General features: G+C 37.3%; 1 protein-coding gene across 1 annotated transcript in view; it reads left to right on the forward strand.

The window, feature by feature from the left end:
- IZUMO3 (IZUMO family member 3) overlaps window positions 1–13815 on the forward strand; it is a 280359-nt gene that overhangs the window by 232678 nt on the left and 33866 nt on the right. Inside the window, exons 5-6 of the mRNA XM_069649595.1 lie at window positions 912–971; window positions 9421–9465. Of these exons, the coding sequence (XP_069505696.1) occupies window positions 912–971; window positions 9421–9465 (105 nt within the window). The remainder of the gene's footprint in view (window positions 1–911; window positions 972–9420; window positions 9466–13815) is intronic.

Here is a 13815-nt window from a genome sequence, read left to right on the forward strand (position 1 = left end):
TATGTTATGTTGTTGTTCATACACTTCAGAACGGAACTAGATTCCAAATATTTCTGCATGTGAGATGCTGCAACAGGCAAATGAAAAAAATGAAATTTTAGAGGGCAAACTTGCAAATATTCTTGCTACAATGAGAGGAACTAAAGAATATTGGTATAGGAGACACTCCGAGGTTAGAGGCATGATCAGAAATTTGGGTTGTGCAACCTGGTTTGTGACTTTGAGTTGCGCTGAGTATGGTTGGGATGATCTTGCAGAGTGGATTCAGGAAACTAATGCAGAGAAAGACAACATAGAACACATGACACCAAGAGAATTGTGTTCTATGGACCCTGCAAGTGTTTCATGGTTTTTTCATCGCAGATTTTTAGCCATGTTACACTTTATATGTAATAAAGAAAATGGTCCACTAGGCCCTGTAGAACATTTCTTTTGGAGGAAAGAGTACCAGGCACATGGGGCTCCACATATACATATGCTGTCTTGGATTAAAGCTGCTCCTGAGTTTGGTAAGGAAATTGATGACTGTGTGATGGAGTTAATTGAAAAATATGTTGCTTGTTCCATTCCAGCTCAGCACGTGAATGCTGATTTACACAACAAGTTGGAAAGGTTTCAAAAGCTTTCATGTGGAAAGTACTGTCAAAGAAAATACAAACGTAAAGACAAGTACTACGCTGAGTGCATATTTGGCTTTCCTATGCTCGTGACACCAGTTGCTTGAGTGAAGTTTAATGTCATGTGTTCGGCACCATGTTACTGATAAGTCACTGAGAAACTCCTATCATTTAAAAAGAAATAAGGAATGCCAATGTATTAATGATTACAATCATGTCATTGCTCAGCTATGGAATGTAAATGCTGATTTACAGTTTATTGCTGATAATTCAACAGCTGTTGCTCTGTTACAGCATACATGACAAAAGCAGAAAAGAGCAATGCAGCTGAAGTATGGGCAGATTTATCATCAGGTAAAAGTCTCAGTCATAAACTTGTAAGCTTTGGTTTGAAGGTGCTTTCAGATAGAGAGCGCGGTAGCTATGAAGCTGCTGATTGGCAAACTGGTTTGCCTCTTTATGGACATGGCGTTAATGAAGTTTGGCTAAGTCTTGGACCAGCTAGTACTAGAAATTGGGTATTGAAGCCTTTGACTGAAAATGAGCAGTTAGCTGAAGCAGCACCTGACAGTACAGAGATTTTGAAAACCAACTTGATTGATACATTTTATCCAAATTGATCTGAATTTTTGGAAGATATTTGTTTATTTGAAGTAGCACAATGCTATTCATATCGAAATATTGAAGCAAACAGTGACAGAGGATGGTTTAAAGTACATGGATGTAGTGGTTGTCTAATGAGACATGAAAAGGCAGGTCTCACTAACCAAATGAAACTGTCTTGCTAAAGGGCAGATAAAAAGTAATTTATTTTTGTATTTTGCAGTTGTTCTTCCCATGACGTGCAGAGAGTGATTTACTTGGAAGTTTTGAAAAATCATTTTTTGCTAATGCAATGCTTAATTACATACCCAATATTTTAGCAGTATTTGGAGTTACTGGAGAAAGAACTACATCAAGAACCTTTGGCAGCTGAATTGGCAAAAGAGACTCCTGAAGGCAGTCAAGATTCTGCAGCAGGAAGTTAAAATGTTCTTGGTGAGCCAGTTATTCAAACTGATGTTGTGCTCGCTATGGATGAAGTAGAAATTGCAATGCAACAAAGTAAAGTAGGAGATGTGAATTGTGATGAAATTGTTAGTAAACTTAATTTAGAGCAAAAAGAAGTGCATAATAAATTAAAGATAGGTTCTTACATGGTTTACTGCATGACAAGCGTGAATGCTCTTGTGTGCAATGCAAACCTGTATTGTTACCTATATTGTTGTATGTTAGTGGAGAAGCAGGAACAGGTAAATCTTTTTTAATTAATACAATAAGAGCTATGATCCAGAATGCAACAGATTCCTTTTTTTCATGCATTGTAACTGCTCCAACAGATTTAGCAGCATTTAATGTAGGAGGTGTTACTTTACATTGGCCCTCATTACAACACCGGCACAAACCATGGTGCTATTAGCACCATGGTTTGTGCCGGTGTTGTAACGGGTCCGCCATGGTTCAATGGGGAATTACCACCCCATTCCAAGGTTGGCGGGGTGGTAATTCCCCATTGAACCATGGCCCTTCCCCATTCCCATTCCCATTTTCGTCCCATAGGGCTCTGCGGGAATGGGGAAGGCGCTAAGTACGGTGCCGCAAATTGCGGTACCGTACTTAGCACCAAGGTCCCTTTGCGGGTCCCTACGTGTAGACCAGCCGTTAAAGTAGGGACCCGCAAAGGGACCTCGTAATCAGGCGCTAATGGGTTAACGGCGCCGCAGCCATTTACAGCGCTGTTAACCCATAAGCGCCAGGGTCGTAATGAGGCCCATTTCCTGTTAATGTTACCAGTGGAGCATGACAACAAACTAGAATATCGGAAACTTGTATAAAGTGCAGCACAAATAGTAGGAAACATTCTTAGACAATTAAATACCTTGATTGTAGATGAAGTAAGTAACTTGTTGCTAGCTTTCATTCACCTCCGAATGCAAGAGGTTTTGAAGACTGATTACAACATTTTGTTTGGAGTTAAACATGTACTTGTTTTTGGAGACTTGTTACAAGTAACTTCTGTGAAAGGTTAACCTGTTTTTAGAATGCTGCAATCTAAGGATGCTCACAAAAGTGTAGGAAGTATTGGTCATTTTAACCTTTGGAATTGTTTTGAATTCCAGGAACTTACCATTACTATAAGCCAATCTGGAGACTTAGAGTATGCAGAGATGCTTAATAAGATTTGTGTAGGTGTTCTTGAGGAAAATGTGAAAGCAGTCTTAAAGGGAAGACTGATTTCTAACATGTTTCATGTAGATTGCAGTCCATCGGATGTTTTGTTGACACTTGAGGAAAGAAACATTTTTGTTGTTGCTTTGATGTGCAGACTTGCAGAGTGTAACATGTTTAACTATACAATGCTACTGTCAGAGAAGCAACATATTGTAGAGATAAAATCATGTGATGTCATTTTAGATGGTCATGTTATGCCTTTAGAGATGGATAAGAGCAAAAGCTAGAGAATTCAATTACTAAAACAGCTGGTCTGGAAGCAGTTTTAGAAACTGTGTATCAATGCATGAGTAATGTTGAAGAGGAACTTGACTGTAGAAAGTGGTATGGTCAATGGAGCGATGGAAAGAGTGATTGGGTTTCACACTTTTCCTCACAGTACAATTATTGAACATGTTGAAGTTAAGTTTGATTGTGTAGAAGGAATTCACTTGATTTCTCGGAGCTCTCACGTTTCATGCTTTTTAAGGATACCTTTGTGAAAAGAGCACAGTTTCCATTGTGCTCTGGTTATGCAATAACTATTCATAAATCACAAGGGTTGACTTTAGAAGCAGCACTTATTGATATTGGTCATAGTGTTTAAAGAAGGAATGTCATATGTAGCTTTGTCATGTGTGAAAAATATAGAAGGTTTATATTTAATAAACTTTGATGAAAGGAAAGTGACAGCTGACATTTCGTGCACTGATGAATATAATAGGTTGCATGTACTGTATGCTCCTCACCTGAACCTTATACTTGTACCTGTGAAGCACTCATATATATATAAAGATAAGAGATTGATTACCCCTCTTTAGGCCAAAAGCAATTTGAGTGGTGATGCTTAGAGACTAAACGGGTATAGTTTCAATGATATATTCTACAGAAAAAATGTGTAATTGGACCCAACAAAACTTTCATTAAAACAACTGATTTATTAATTGTCAAAAGTAGATTAAAAAAGGTGTATTATAACAGACATTTCAATTTCATTGTTTGTCATGATTGACACGAGTACAAAACTTTTCTCAAACAGTGTACACAAATACATACAGAATACAAAATGTAGACATTAATAAAGGGGTGAACAAAACAGCACATGTAATTAGTGACCAGTTTGTGACAGGAAAACCCAAAATTATTGTTGTGGGTGTCTCAGATTGTCGACATGTTTCGGCCTTATTAAACATTAGACACTATGCCTAGTGTCTCTTTTCTTCTAAATTACTGGGCCATCTTCAGGACAAAATGTCTTCAATATAGTTGGTAATTCATCTATAACCCAAGATGATGTTCCTAACTGGTTTTCTAAAAATACACAGAAAACATATGAAACAGTTATATAAATTAAAGGTCCTTGTTTAACATTGATGCAAAGGTTTGAATCGTCTGAAAATGACTTTCACATAATGTACAGGCATGGGTTACAGTACATCTTAAGTAACTTGCTATACAAAACTAGCACAAGCAACAAGCATAACCACTCTTGATTAGCGTTTGCTGAAGGCGTAAGAAGTTTCTCTGTCTTCACAACAGATTCATATTTCTTTTTTTGTCCATTTTTAATTGGCACATAACTATTACTATTTTTGTTGTTTCTTTTACAATGATAGGGTTAAGTAATATTCCCTCATGGAGGTTTCTCACATTGGTCCTCTTGAGGCTTGAACTAACTTCAGGGGCTACATATAGCTAGACCACAGAATCACATATATCGCAGTCTATTGTTAACTGCATCCCCCAACTCACATCCTTACTGTTTGCACAGTGCATGGAGGAGAAAACTTACGTTGGAGATGTGGCATTTGAAATATCGATCCCTAATTGAGCCGTTTGCATTTGATGAATGCGTTGGCAGATGTATGATAGGAAGTGATTTTTTCACTTCTGAGCTTGGTTGCACTAAAAAGATGTAGGGTCTTACATAAGTAAACATTATGGTTTGTATTACTTCACTGTAACTGTCTGACACAATTCAAACAGGTAAGAATGGCAGAAAAACATACTTCTACAATTTCATGGATGGCGAAGAAAGTAGTTTAGAACAGAGTCACATCTATCCGCAGAGGGCGCGGGCTTCCTCCTTTCAAGACCCAGGACACAAGTCCTATGGACTGACAAGATTTATTTTATTGTTAAATGTATGGCCACTAGAATGAGCATGCAGAATGTCACTAGTGTTAGAGAGCACACTTACATTGTTATATTGCAGTTTTAAAAGCAAAGGCTGCTTATAGATGTGCTTTTTCTTCAAGCCGAGGAGGGAAGCTAGACCACCTCGGCTGTATGCCACAGTCGAAGATTAAGCTCTGCGGGTTACACAGAACATAATAGTTTATACCGGTGTATTTATTCCAAAAAGGCCTCACTCAAGTCAAGTATGATTTCACTAAGGAACACATCAGATTAATGGCAATTATGACACCTGATGTGTATCTGTGTTGGCAACTCCTTTCATAAACTCCCAGTTCTAACATATAACATATAAATAAGAAAATATGCTTGTCGGGCTTACACAAGATATTTGGGCAGCGTTTCACCCTAACAGATTCAGGACCAAAACTACACAGGGTGGCTATGTCTTCTATCATCATGCCAGAAACGTACCCGCAAAAAGCATGTTGTTGCCTGCATCTCTCTCCCTTGATGTCGCAGACGTTAGAAGACTGAGCTCAGCAGTGTTGCTTTTATTCGTGAGCACCAGCCATGTGTCACATGATTGGCTGATGCAAGCGTTTGTTTCCATGCCGCTGCGTGTGTTTACTTTTGAATTTAAAGCGATACACAAGCATATTACGGTATAATAGTGGCAGCATTTCTAACCGAAGTGTATTTTTTTTTCAGTCAAATGTGAAAGACTTCATGATCAACAAACCAATTATTGTTGAAAGAAGTTTCCAAAAAATGATTTCACATTTTTTTTATATATAAAGTGTCCCAAATCTTATGTAGTGTAAATGAGATGTTTACATGTGCGTTGAAATCGTTTAATGAAAGGCAGATTCATGTCTAATGCCTAATATGTTGTATCTGGCATAATACAGAGAATCACGGTTGTTATAAAAGGGTTTCATTGTCTCAAGGATATATATCCAGTGTTGTTCGCATCGAGACAACATATTTTCTCTATTGCCCCCTCTAGGTGTAGCTGGAATTCTTTGAATGACAAACCAAAATAGCTCAGTATGTTTGTGTTTTTTTTTAGCTCATAAAAAACTGAAGGTTTCTTTTCCACCTTGTTTTTAAACATGATCTGTGCTCACAGATGCGTTGTTTTATGGGCCTTTTTGTTTTGCCGATGTAGAGTAGATCACAAAGGAACTTAATGCCATACACAACCCAATCAGTTGAGCAGTTCGAGAAATTACGGAGTTGCCACTTAGGTCGATGGATGTCACATTTTTTGTCAATGGGCAGACAGAACATTGTCCGCATTTAAAATGGCCTATCACAGTGGGGCAACCCCCATAAGGTGGTCTGTTGGTCGATTTTCTGTTTGACTGAATATGTGTGCAGTAGCATATCCCTATATTTTTTTTGCCATTTAAAGGGAAATCTTGGGGTAGCTGCTTTTGGTGTAAAGAGGGGTAATCAGTCTCTTATCTTTATACATACTTTTGACTAAGTTCCCTTGTGAGTACTGATCCCCCGTTATCAAAAAAGTGGGAACTTACCTGATTGAGGTAAGACCTGTGAAGCACTCATCCAGGAAATGTAAGGAGTCAGTGAAAGCACATTCAAATGAAATCAGTCCTTATAATACTAAAAAAACAACAGAATTTATCGGAGTTGGAGAGTCGTTCAACTATAACATACTCTCACTGCAGCTTCAGTAATGAAACAGGAGTTGAATGCTATTGTAATGCAGCTTTGTGTATGTTGTTTCAAATGACTGCATTGATGCAGGAAATAGCTTCTATAGCAGAGAGGCAGCTATGTGTGAACTTTCATTTCTTAAAATATCTGTAGATGAAAATCCACACAGTTTACATTCGGCAATGTCAATCTGAAATGTAGTAGCTGTTGCAAGTGGAAATCAACCATTTTCTCAAATTACACAGGAAGATAGTCAAGAATGTATAACGAATGTCTTTGAGACATTAGTGAAAGAAACTGCTAATGTAGATAGGTATGTAGGAATTAGTTACGAGTGGAATCGTATGTGTCCAAAATGTAAGAAAGGTTATTCTACTCCAGATCTTTGTGAAAGATTTGTGTATCTGCATGTGCCTGATCAGAAAAGTGTAAAATGTTCTGGTCTTGTAACTAAAGCATTCCATGACATGCAATGCAGTGACTGTGGTTGTAATTTACATTCAAAACTGCAAAATCTAGTTTTTTTTTTAAATAAGTATGTATTGATTATGTTTCAAATATACAATGTAGATGGTAGGAAAATGAACACGTCAATAGTGAATTTTGTAAATGGTCGTTTATATTAGTAAGAAAACTTTTAAAATGTGTGCAATTATTTTTCATGATTGGGCATCCATTGAATCTGGACATTTCATGACATAGGCGCATACAGAAGTAGAGTGGCTTGTTTGTAATGACTCTATATTCACGTATGAAGCTAGATTCCCAAAGGGTTTAAAGAATGCTTATTTAATGTTGTTAGAAGCAAAGTTTTAAAATAAATGTGTAATATTCTTTGTGAATATAAACATGCAAAATACAAATTTTAAATAGAGAAATAGGCTTGCAGGTGTTTTCTGTAAAGTAGGACATAGTTTGTTACTGGGATGTTTATTTAAAAACAGTACTAAATAAATGTAGAGGTAGTGTTGTGAAGATTATATAATTTAGAAGAGAAAATAGCATTCTGCAATCTTCTACTTCTGTTTTATTGTGTACAACACTGTATATTTAAATATGTACAAGTGTTCCCTGTAAGTGCAAGCTTACATCAATGGTTCCATGTCCATTGGTTTGAGTGTGAGGGAGTGTAGAAGATGATGACTGTTTACATATGAAACAAGTAAACAATAGGTTGTAGATACAAAAAAATATAGTGCAATTAAAATACAAAATCAAAATAACTGACTGAAAAGGTTACTTTGTGAAATGTATAAATATGTTTTATGTGCAGTGTGGAGTTTTTATAAAAGTAAGACAATCTCTTCAGTCATTAAACTGTGCATATTCTTTCATTTTGTATGATATATTTAAGATATTTGTGATTAGCTTCTATGGTGAGCAGGTGGCCAGAAAAAGGATGAAAGAAATTATGAAATGGCAATGCAGATATCATTTTTTATAATTCAGAATACATTTGATATAGTAAACCAAGGTATTCCAGACTGTGTAGCAGTATCAGTGCTAACAGAAGTTTACATAATAATTTGTAGTTTTAACATTTTTAAAATATGATGTGTATGAAATGAAATGTCATTATGAAGTTCTCATGTGTGTAGGTGGTCAAACAAAGAACACACACATTTAATAAGTAGTATGGAAATTACATGTGTTATGTTAGTAGTGTAGACTTTGATAAGTATTAATATGTGTATTCACACAATGTTTTACTGTCTACATTTTATTTATAATATAGGTATGACTATAGTTTAAAAAGATCAATAGTCAAAATAAAGTTACAGTGTTGCCATGTCTTCATTTATTTCTTTGTAAAACTGAAGGGAAAAATAAAGGGTAGACCTGCACTTCAAACCCTGATCCTTCAGGTATAGTGAGTAAATGACACTCCTTAATACAAATTCATATTTTATTAGATACATTTATCGTATGAAAAAACATTTTCTCAATGACCCAAAAATCTGGTGTTAGATACACCACGGCACCTAATGTTAGGGACTGGGTCTATTGTTCAATATGTGAAATGAAGCTGTGTTCTTAAACCCAATGATAAATGAAACATCATGGGTGTTTGTGTTCTGTGCAAATGTATGAATGAGTTTTGTATGTGGCTATGAATGTTGATATGACATGTTTTTTATGAATTTTTTATTGAGAAAATGTTTTTTCATACGATAAATTTATCTAATAAAATATGAATTTGTATTAAGGAGTGCCATTCCATCCTACTGATCCAATCTTTGGATATTTACTTTGTAAAACTGAAGACATAGTTATGTTATATGTCTTGGTTTCCTGGTGAAGGTTGCATAAAGTAATCTGTAAATTAGTCATCATGTAGCATGAAGTAATCTTTGTATAGTATTGTAACATCTGTGCATTGTAGTGAAATGCATTTATTGATGTACGAACTATGGATGTTGTAGGCAATTCTTTTTCTAATTTGCTGATGCAAAAAGTAGTTTGTAATGACTTAAATGTTAAGTATTTAAAATAACAGAACATATGTTTTTTCTCCATTGAGATGTTTTTCCTCTATAGCATGATTAATGAACACAACTTGGTAATGGTTGTGTATTTGTAATACAATCAGTATTCTTTTAGCATCATTATGAGAAAAAAAACATAAATAATGTTGCATTTATATTGTTATGATGAACACCATAGTACCACTGCAGTGGTGATAGTGGATGGTATGAATGTCCTTTACCATTAATATTAAGTACATTTTTTTCAGTTTTCAGAGATCATATATGGAAGAAAGTGGCAAGGACATATAAAGGTATTTGGTAAGACTTTGGATAAATATATATGTCTAATGTATATATGCACGTACAAAGAATTGTTTATTTTTGTATAATATTATTTCTAGCTGTGGTTATTGTATTAGCCAATGAATAGCAGGATTTTTCTTGCACGGCTAAGGTGAGCAACAACTTGATTGTTTTTAATCATGGCTCTGATAACCACAGCTACAGGCAACAATTGAGGATTTTGAGTACGGAAACAGCATAAAATAAATTACAATACATATTGTAATATATTTTTTGCAGTCTGTGTTTAATTTGATCTATTTTTTGTAACATAAAAGGTGGCCCTTAAAAGGGCCGTTTTGGGGGATGGAAGGAGGCTTGTGGAATAGGGGATGAAAATATACAAGAACGAAACATTTAACAAAGGGAATTAAAATAAAATCCAACATATATTTTTTTTTTTAAAGGGGGGAAAAAATACTTGTGAATACTTCAGCCATTGCTCAATTGAGGCATCTCCCTTGACTACCCAGTCGCAGCATTTTGTACACATGACTTTCATCATGGTTAGATTGTGTGCTGGTAACAGAGGAGCCAGTGTAGTGGATACCACTGCTGATGTAGAGGTTTCATTTCCATTTGGCGTTGCTGATGTACTGGTGGATGGTGGCTCTGCAGGTGGTGCTAATCTTCGTCTATACAAGGAATGGGTCCCATGCATTTTTCTTTTGTAATGTTCATGGGCTTTACGATATTCATCATCGACATCATCCCAGTGGACTCTCACCAGATGCTTGATCATTATCGATGTTCCTATACTTTGAGACAGAATATTGGAAGGCCCACGGTGTACAGTCTTATTACAGAAGGTGCAAAGTACCTCCTCCACCTCTTTCCTGGAGTGGTGTTCTTTCACTTTAAAGTAGCGCCAACTGTCTGTAGTTTTTCATTCCTGTGTGCTTCTTCCTAGGTGGTGAAGGATTGTCGACCCAAATGATGACATCATCCTCACTGTTCCTACTGTCATGGTCAGAAAATATAAAAGAATAAAAATGACAACACGAAAAAGACAATGCTGCAAAAAAGGAACAACTTTAAAAAAAGTAAAACAAAGTTAAGCAAAAAATAGACAAACTAAACAAATCACACGACAAAGGAAAATTTGGATTTTGGGAAAATTGGGGAAAAGGATGAAGTGAGTAAGCAGTAAATTGCCAAAAGTGCTTGCAGTTACTCAGAAACCCTTTCACTAGAAAGTACAGAAAGCAATGATTAATGTAAAGTTATGTTTTTGTGGGTTTGGTGATTATTCGCGACAACAAACTGCTGTGCTGTCTGATTGGACAGTCTCGTATGCGCGGATGTCGTCAAATGGCGTGGGCGTAGCTGCGTCGATGCAGCGCAGCATGTGATTGGATCGTTCGTTGACGCATATAAAAGTCACGTGTAGGCGCAAAGCCGGAGCATGTGCCATGATTGGCTTGCACATTTTCCGAGAAGAGGCATAGCTGTGTTACATGAGTTCTATGTCCCATTGGCTTATTCGTATGCGCAAGTTACGTCAAATGGCATGGGCGTACTCGTGTTCATACTTTCCAATGTGTGATTGGTTAATTTGTTGGTGCGTATAACATGTAGGCACGGAACCGCAACGTGTGAAACCATTGGCTGCTGTATTAGGCGCGAAGATGCGTATCTGCGTCAAAGGATGCTGACATTCTATTGGCTCATTTTGCGCATTCCTGTACCCCCCCAGTCGTTGCGGTGCATAGCCGCACATGTATCATGGTAGACGCGGCTATAAATTAAAAAATATATTTATAAATATATACACACATATATGGGCAGTAGTCTTGTAAAGCATTTCACCGTTAGTAACTGCCTTCAAATGCATACTTTTTTAGGCAATTGAAATCGTGATGTGGGTTTAGTACTTTCATGCCAGAGGAGTGATTGGCAGGGTAGAGAGGGAACAGGAGACCTCTTGTTCTCACAGCAGTCCACAAGTGGGTGCTTTCAGACTAAAAGGAGAGCTTTAACTGCTTATAACATTGAAGCTACACTAGAATAGTCTCATTAGAATGCGTAAGAAGTTAGATGCCTCCACACAAATAGGTTTGCCCCTACGCACTGCCTGTGACGTTAGCGGATCTCCCAACATTCAAAAGGTTTGCCCCCTGAAATGTGGGTTTCGTTGCGCCCTGAAAACAAGCACACACACACCATTCACCATACACACGCACACCCAGTCACCCATACATTTAAGTGTGTACTCTTTCATCATACAGGCACACCCGGGAGCCACCCATACATTTAAGTGAACATACTTAAACCATACAGGTACACCCAGCCATACATACATCATGCACTCACTCATTCATGCTCATAACATTATATACATATATATACACACACACGTGCATTCACGCACACACATTTTCTTACCTTTAATCCATTGGTCCAGGGAACAAGGCCTTCAGCTCCCTGAAGCAGCCATGAATGCTTGTTCCTGTCATCTGGAGAGAATCTGGAGGCCTCCGTGCTGTGGGGTGGAGGGGAGCCCTATTACTTCAAAAAGAAATGGTTTCTTTTTGAAGTCACTCTGACTTCATAAACAAATTATTTCCGTTAAAGGCCCGCACCGTAACGGAAATAATGTCTTTATGGAGGCAGAGTGACTTCGAAAAGAAACTTTTTTTGTTGTTGTTTTTTATAAAGAAATTATTTATTTATGTTTTATTTATTTTTTGTCCAAGGGGGATCCTGCTATGCCAGTCGAGACTAACAGAGAAGTTTTCCAACCCGGAAGTGTATTACCACATGTAAACATAGAGGGCCTGATTCACACAGATTTGCACTGAAGCAAAAGAGAAGATGTCTGTGAGTGTCTCAGATTAACACCTGCACCCTTAGGGCAAATCTGGAGCTACCTGGAGCAACTTTGAGATAATGATGTGTAAATGCGAATCACATAGGCTTTCTCACAGCCATCTCAAAGATGGTCCTACCATCCCTAGATGTCTTGCAGTGTTAGGCTTTTGAATTTGAGATGCTAACAGGCATCTCTTACTTTTTTCCTGTCTAAATCCTTGAGACGGAGGCACATTTATAAAAAAGTGCAAGCAGATGTCAATGCAGTGGCACTCTCAGGGCTTGATTGGAAGTTCTCCAATGATAGGTTCACAAAATTATCTGGCCGGCTGAGCTGATATGTCAATTTTTCAAATAAACCTAGAATGGAAAAATGTATGGGGTGGGCTGTGCAAGGCACCCAGATGTTTGCAATTTGGTTGATCTGGGGGCAAGATAATGCAATGTATTATTTTAAACACAGCAGTTGGTGAACATGCTACATAGGACTGCACATGGGACTGAAACCGCCATGTTAGACCTGCAGTCTGAAATGTTAGAGATAGTTGATGACAGTAAAGCCAGCCTTTTTATGCTTTTAGATCTTTTGGCAGCGTTCGATCTTGTTGATCAGGCTAAACTCTTAAAATGTATACAGGTACATGGAAACTGCTCTCCCGACACTGTTAAGTGGTTCCAATCTTTTCTGAGCAACAGGAAAAGTAAAATAATTTGGCAAAATGCATCCTCTAGCCTAGAACAGATTATATGCAGAGTTCCGCAGGAAGCGTGCTTGTCTCCCGCTTTGTTTCATGTTCTTTGTACATTTTTTGTGCACTTTTGGAGTCCAGGGGTTCCTACTTCACGAATTACGCTGATGATACTCAGCTCGTGTTCAGGTTAGGTGGAAATTATGAAAAGGATGCTAGTATGATCACATACGTCTATGAAAGTATTCATATCTGGGTGATGAACAACGGACTCTTCTTAAATGGTCAGAAGACCAAACTCCTGATTTATGGTTCCAACAAAATAAGAGAAAAATTAGGAACAGCATATACACAATTATATATCGACCATCACGAAATTGCAGTAGTCGAAAAAGTAGAATCACTAGGGGTGACTATTGAAGCATCACTTAATGCACAGGTTGCTAGTGTGATTCGGAGTATTCATTATCATCTCAGGCTAATAGGCCTGTTGAAACCTTTTATTTCCACTGAAAATTGTGCCACACTGGTCAGGGCATTGGCTCTATCAAGACTAGATTATTGTAAACGCATTACTAGGTGGAGCTAGTAAAAGCTGTATTAAGAAGTTACAGATCTTACAGAACGACGCTGTCAGAGTTGTGAAAAATGAGCCAAAATATTAACATATTTTGCAGCACAGGAGAGACCTACACTGGCTACCTGTGCAAACAAGAATAGGATTTCAAATTAATGTTCTGACACACAGATGTCTGTTTGGCGATGCACCTGGCTATTTTAAAAAATGCATTAAGGTCCAAACTTCCATTCGAAGTACTA

The sequence above is a fragment of the Ambystoma mexicanum genome, chromosome 1p (assembly GCF_040938575.1).
Source record: "Ambystoma mexicanum isolate Mex_15411 chromosome 1p, UKY_AmexF1_1, whole genome shotgun sequence".
NCBI classification, from domain to species: Eukaryota; Metazoa; Chordata; class Amphibia; order Caudata; family Ambystomatidae; genus Ambystoma; species Ambystoma mexicanum.